Consider the following 6,570-nt stretch of genomic DNA (forward strand, 5'->3'; position numbering starts at 1 on the left):
AACTATACAAAACGTTTCCTTAGTACAAAATGTCGCTTGCAATATAAATACCAGTGTACCTTTAAAAATGTAAACATCTTCCTCCCGGGCCCACCTGTCGGGCCCCCGAAAATAGTTCCGGGAGACACATCAGTGGAGTCGAAGCACCCCACTTGGGCCCCGGACAAGTGAAGGCAATTATTCACAGTCCCTTTGGAGACGTTGTTAAATTGCCCGTGAAACAGGTGCCACCATGACAAACAGGAGGCTGAAATAGCTGCCCAGGCCCTGGGGCATCCTGGGGTCTAGACGCTGTCCTTGTGTCAGGAACCACCCCCGCGAGTGCACCTGGGGGTGGATGTTTGCATAGTTAGTTGCACCTTCTGGAGGGGGTGGCCTGAGGGTTCCTGTAGGGGAGGCTGGGGTCCCCTGAGTGGGGTGGGAGCTTCTCATCAGTCTGCTGGCTTTTGTCCTGGAGCTCAAAGCAGCTGTATCCAAACAGCTCTGGATACACAAACCCACGCAGAAAGGCCAACTCCAGAACACTCTGGAGCAGCGGCTGCCAGGAGGGGGTCTCTGCTGCAAGCCACTCTCCCATCAGCCATCCACAGAAAGGCCCCCCTCAGAGCCTGGTGAGGCGCTCAGAGCAGAGGACTGGGAAATGGTCCTCAGAGTCCTGGGGGGCCAACACAGCCAGAAGGCGGAGCTCAGGAGGGAACTCTGCGGCAGCGAGAAGGATGCCGGGTCCTTCCTTCTGGAGTTGGGGGAGGCCACTGCATGGTGGGGGGAGGGCCCGGAGAGGCGCAAGGAGCCTTGAGAGTCAGCGGGGCCCCCCTGAGCAGCCTGACTCTTGGTGCTTGTGGAGCAGGGACATTCGGGAGAAGGTTCTGGAGCACGTCTTGCACTGGTACTTTTTGACATCCGAGTGGGTCTGGAGATGGGCCCGCAGGTTGGAGCGGTCAGCGAAGGCGCGGCTGCAGTGGGGGCAGGAGAAGGGCTTTTCGCCTGGGGAGAGAAGACAGGAAGGAGCTGAGTGAGACTCAGCCACTTGGGAGAACAGCTGATGTCTACTGAAATCCCCACCTACCCCCGGCTCACCCCAACCTTGAGGAACTCCTGCGACCCAGAAAAGCCAGGCCATACAGTGTCCAAAGGCCTGGATTTGGCAGGGAGCGCTGCTGCTTCCCACCGTGTGGCCCTGAGCAAGTCAGCTGGCTTCTCTGAGCCTCCATTTGCTCATCTGTAAAATGGAGCTGTTCATCCCCCACTCACAGAGGCTGGTAACTGAGAGAAGGTTGAGTCAAGTACTTTTCCTGCCCTGCCAGCAGGAAGTGCTCAACAATGATGACAGTGATGGCAACTGTGTTTGCTGAACACTTTGTGCCAGGGATAGTGGAAGCATTTTACACTATCTCATTTAACCCCACCTTTGTCCTGAGTTTAGAGATGGTGAATCTGAGGCACAGGGAATATGCAGCGTCTCAGCAAGAACCAAATAGCCCGACTCCAGCGCCCTTGATTTTAACCACTATACAGACTGCCCCTCAGTTAAGGGGGCTGTAATGGGTGTTCCTTATTAACCCCTGGATTTACTTCCTCTTGGGGACAAAGCTTAAGAGTCAGCCTTAAAGCCCCACCCCACCCCCATCCCCCAGCAGGTCACTCCTTTATCCTGCTTCCCCATCAACTCGGATCACACTCAGGGTAGTTTCAAGTCTGTCCGTCCCCCAATCAGACTGAGTCCCAGGAGGGCAGGATCCCACCCACCCCCCGACCCCGAATCCATTCCAAGCTTCCAGCCCAAGGCCCAGAACCCCCAAGAGGCTACAGAAACCTTTTACCTTATGATTTATTTTTTTTAAAAAACCCCACCTGTGGCCCTCATTCACCTGCCCGGCCAGGCTGTACTGAGAAGAGTCTTGCACTCGGGGCTGGGTACACAGTGAGAGCTCAATAAATGCTTGCACAACAATAAGTCTTTTTTTATAAAGGTCTCAGAAGAGCCTGACTCCTCAATCACCACCAGAAAACACCATTCACCAACTTTTCATAATTCCTGCCCCAATCAAGAGACTGTAACTCACATTCCAGAAACGTCAAATGCTGGGTTTTGTTTTTTCCTGGGGCTGCAGCATTTCCCAAATAAAGTCAGAAGGGTAACGCACTAAACAAATACTAATCAGGCTCCTACCACAGGCCAGGCACTATTCTGTAATACTGAATAGTCTTTTCCAGAAGAAACTACATTCTCCTATCCTTCCATTCCCAGCCTTAAATGCCCCTAGGCCAAGGCCCTCTAGTTAAATCCCAGTGCTGGAATTGAGAGCTGGGAATGAATGAATTCCAGCAGCCTCCTGGGTGCCTGGGGCGCTGCGCTGAGCAGGGAGGGCGGGGTCCAGAAGTCAGATGCCTGCGGCCCACTGTGGAACCACGTTCATGGGCTCAGTCTCCTGGGGCAGATATACAAGGAAACAGGCCACCTGCAGAGAGCGGGGACCTAGCCAGAGGATTGGGGAAGGGACACCTGAGTAACCTGCTCTGCCTTTATTGAGCTGCCTCTGCATACCAGGCCGGAAGGGTTTGATGACTGCAGTCTACAAGGTCCAAGGGAAGTTCCTCCTCATTCACACACTCCTTTGTGAACTCAGGGCCCACACTATGCAGGTCTGGAAAAGGGGAAGGAGTCCTGTAATCCCCACTGCCCCCTCACCCCCTTGGCCGAGGTGAAGGAGCCCTGGCTCCAGCCTACGGGCTGTGACTTGGGAAAGTGACTTCCTTCTCTATGCCTCAGTTTCCACACCTGTAAGATGGGGTTTATGAAGGCACCTCTCTCTTAGGACTGTTGGTGGATTTACCGCCTTGACACAGGTGAAGGAAGCCCTAAGCACCACGCCTTCCCCCGCCTCCCGCACTGCCAAGTGCTCAGTGAACGTTATCTTTATGTTTCTTATGATTAGACACAAACCTGAACAAAGGGGCAGGCTTGATGGGATGTGAGGGGTGCAGCAGGAGGCAGCAGACCTCCACCCCTCGCGGATTCCCCCTCCCCAGCCCAGCCACGTCTTTATGGTGCTCCTGGAGTGTGAAATCGGCACCAGACCGGCGGGACAAAGGCCGCCGAGGGGGGCAGTGTACATGCGATACTCCCTAGATTAAAGCGGCCTGACACACTGCGGGCCAGCAGCTGCGGCCCGGAACAGGTGCTGGGCACCGCTGCCCCGTGCACCTGCTCCACCCCCCAGCCCCGCCTCCTGGGCGCACCATTAAGGCACACAATGGGAGTTGATGAGGATGGCACTGGTGCATTTCAACAGGCTTTTTGTGTCTGAGCCATGCCTTTACATTAAAATAATGTCCGAGTGGGAGGGGAAAGAAGCTGAGGGGCCCAGGGGAGCATCTGAGGGCTTCCACTCCCCCCAAATAGAGACCCCATCAGCTGGGCAGGCACCCAGGACAGAGGACAGGCAGTTGGACCCTTCCATGTTAAAATCAGGGCTGTTTGTGCACTAAGTAAGAGACATGGGTAGTAGCCACAGTCTGCAAGCTGTGGAGGATGCCTGCCCCCGCCCCCCCCCCCCGTAGGAGTAATGATGACACCAGTAATGCCTGCAAACCACCTCACTGACCCTCACGGCTCACTCAGCGGTCAGCCACCGGATGAGGAAATGCCAGAACTGAGTCTCCAACCTGGCCAACCTGACCCCCAAAACCAACAGTCATGACCCTTGAACCCTCTTCTCCCTCAGCAGACACTCTCCAAAGAGCAGCCCCAAGCAGGGTTGCCTCCACCATTCATGTTCTGAAAAGGTGGAGTGGCTACTTTTTCTGCATTTCCAAAAAGCTAAAGACTAGAACAGGCTCCATTTCATAATTTTCTACACATTCAGTATTGCATTTTTTGAAACATCAAGACATAATTGTGTTTTCTGCCAGCAAAGGTGTTCCCGGGTCTGCATGATAGGATTAAGATTATCTATTCAGCAGTGTGAGTCGGGGTGGGGAGAGCAGATCTGAGAACCATGATGATATTATAAAGCGGTTAAGGAGCCACTGAATCTAGACAACCCCCTATGAAATGCTATCATAACCCACCCTGTATGATTGTATTATAATCGGAGAGGCTCAGAGCGTTAAATCACTTGCTCAAAGACACACAGCATGGAAACAGAATGAATACCAACTATGATTTTTGTGTGTACTGATCATGTACCAAGCACTGTCCCAGGTGATTTCTGTATGCTTTCTTTCATTTAACCAGAGCAAAAACGCTACAAGGTGTTTCTATGCTCATTTCACAGAGGAGGGTACTGAGGCTAAGAGAGGTGAAACAGCAGCCCAAAGTTTGGGGAAGATCCCAAAGCAGGATTCAGAGGCAGGTGGGGAGTCTGACAACATCCTGTCTGGCTGCGGGGGGGGGCGGGTGGGGGAAGGTGGAGCAGGGTGAGCCCCTTCACACCTGGCCCCAACAGCAAGGTGTTGGTTACACCTTTCCCATACCCAGCTCCAACCCATTTGGCTGAGGAACTGAGCCTGCAGAGGGACTTGTAAAAGTTATCTCCTTAGCCCATCTGCTTAGCTGATGAATGAACGAATGTTTCTGCCAAACTTTTCAGAGCCAGGCCCCTGAACTCTTGAGCTAGGAGTCAGGAGACTGGGCGGGGGTGGGGGGTGGGGGGCTCAGTTTCCACAATCTGAAAATAACAGCAAACCCATCTTACAAGAGCTGGTAGCAAAGGCAGTGGGACAGTGAGAAGGGCAGCCAGCCTGCAGGGGTACTCACCAGTGTGGGTCCGGACGTGGCCCTGCAGCAGCCAGGGCCTGGAGAAGGCCTTCCCGCAGGTGCTACAGACGCAAGGCAGCGTGTGGCTTCTGATGTGCATCTTAAGGGCACCCAGGCTGATGTACTCCTTGTTGCAGTATTTGCAGTTGAAGGCCTTGCGAGACTGGGGGTCCTTGGCCACGGAGAGCCCAGCCAGCTGCTTGGGCAACTGGCCCAAGCCTGCGAAGGCAGCATAACCCTCGGCCTCCAGGGAGGAGGCTGAGGTGGAAGAGAAGGACGAAGGAGCCGGTGAGGGTGGGCTGGGGGGCTGGGAGCCTTTCCCGCTGTCCTCGTCAGACAGGGAGGTCAGCTCAACGGCCTTGGGGATCTCCTGGGGCAGAAGCGAGGCCCAGCCAATCGGCTGGGCTTGGGGTGCCAGGAGAGAGTCCCAGATGAGCGTAGGCAGTGAGGCCGTGGGATTGAGGACCTCAGGCGGCGGGATGGCTGCCAGCAGGTGGGCCTGGTCGTAGGGCTGCTGAAAAGTGAACTCTGGGGGGAGACAGGGAAAAGGGCAAGGTCAGGGATTAGATCATTCAGTCAGTCAGCAAACATTAGCCTGATGTGGGCCAGGGGCTGAGTGGGGCTGGCACTCAATGCTTAGTAGATGAATAAAAAAGATTCATGACCAGGACAGACAGGTTCCTGCCCTGGCAGAGCCCCCTCCTCAGCCAGGTCACCTGGTTCTCCCATCTCAACCTCCAGATCTTACAGGAAGGACCCCCCCCCCGCCCCCCCGCTTCCCCAGCTCCAACTCAAGGAGGTCATTCTCAGGTCTCCTTCCTCCTGCGGTGCCCAAGTCCCCAGCCTGAGGCAAGACCCCCAGCTCCCTGGCCCCTAATCTCCCCAGCTGCCGAGGCACCACCCCTGTCCCCCTTCCATACACATCTCTTCTCCCACCCCCTCCCCCAAATCCTCTGGACTCCGGACTCTTTCCAGCCCCTGGCCGGCGTCTATCCAGACACAAGCCGCCTCCTCTCACTTCTGTGCTCTCGGGGCGCCCCGCTTCTCGGCGGTTAATTAGTCCCCTCAGCCCAAGACCACCGGCCTCTAAAAGCCCTCTCCCAATCTCCCGCATCCACCTGCCCCGGCCTATTCACACCCAGACTGTTATCTTTTGACTCGACTTTGGCCCCCCGACTTTGGCCCCTCGATTTTGTCCCCAAGTGCCCTGCCTCTCAAGTGCCCCCCCATGTAGCCTTCGCCTGCCTCCCCCAAACTCCCTGGGGTCCGGCACCCCGTCCACTCACCTGGAGAAGAGTCGTGGAGCTCGCTGTAATTGGGTCTCCGGCGGGAACAGGCGGACTTCCTGACGAGGAAAGAGCGCGGCATGGTGGCCGAAGCACCGAGGGTAGCCGGGTCGTGCTGGGATCCCAAGACCCTCCACCCGCGAGGCCGTGCAGCTGCGCTGTGCGTGGAGACTGGCCGCCAACTCCCTTAAGTACGCCAGCCGCGGGTGGGCGGGGCCGCCTACGGTCACGCCCCTTTGTCACCTCCGCGCCAATCGAGGCGCGCCTTCGCTGGAGGCCACGCCCCAAGCAGGTGCGCCGGGGTCTGGCGGGGCTCGCGCCGCGTGGCGCTGGGAGCCGGGAGGGGCCGCTCGGGCGCTGGGCCTCGGGGCTGCACTCATCGCCCGGCTGCGGGCTGCCGGGGGCGGGGCGCCGGGAACCCCGGACTAGGCGGGACCCCCTTCGGGACCCGAGCTCCAGCCAGCCCGACGCGGCACGGTCGCCCGCCTCTGGCGCCCCCTGGCGCCGTGCGCCGCGGGTCTGGAC

At 57.1% G+C, this 6,570-nt stretch overlaps 1 protein-coding gene across 1 annotated transcript; it reads right to left on the bottom strand.

Moving 5' to 3' along the window:
- On the bottom strand, positions 1–6,187 carry SNAI1 (snail family transcriptional repressor 1). The gene is made up of 3 exons (XM_061209033.1): positions 6,046–6,187; positions 4,760–5,287; positions 1–984 (listed from the first exon to the last, which is right to left on the bottom strand). The coding sequence occupies exons 1-3, from the start codon at positions 6,125–6,127 to the stop codon at positions 800–802; spliced, it is 795 nt and encodes a 264-aa protein (XP_061065016.1). The 5' UTR covers positions 6,128–6,187; the 3' UTR covers positions 1–799.
- Between the last annotated feature and the right edge of the window lie 383 nt (positions 6,188–6,570).

Source organism: Eubalaena glacialis, chromosome 13 (assembly GCF_028564815.1).
Source record: "Eubalaena glacialis isolate mEubGla1 chromosome 13, mEubGla1.1.hap2.+ XY, whole genome shotgun sequence".
Taxonomy (NCBI): domain Eukaryota; kingdom Metazoa; phylum Chordata; class Mammalia; order Artiodactyla; family Balaenidae; genus Eubalaena; species Eubalaena glacialis.

What these genes read in the sequence shown, in the direction of transcription:
- SNAI1 (XM_061209033.1), bottom strand. Translation starts at nt 6,127, where the DNA reads ATGCCGCGCTCTTTCCTCGTCAGGAAGTCCGCCTGTTCCCGCCGGAGA. An exon ending in GCTCCACGACTCTTCTCCAG is followed by an intron (nt 5,288 to 6,045) that starts GTGAGTGGACGG and finishes GTCTCCCCCCAG; the next exon opens with AGTTCACTTTTCAGCAGCCC. An exon ending in CCACGTCCGGACCCACACTG is followed by an intron (nt 985 to 4,759) that starts GTGAGTACCCCT and finishes TTCTCTCCCCAG; the next exon opens with GCGAAAAGCCCTTCTCCTGC.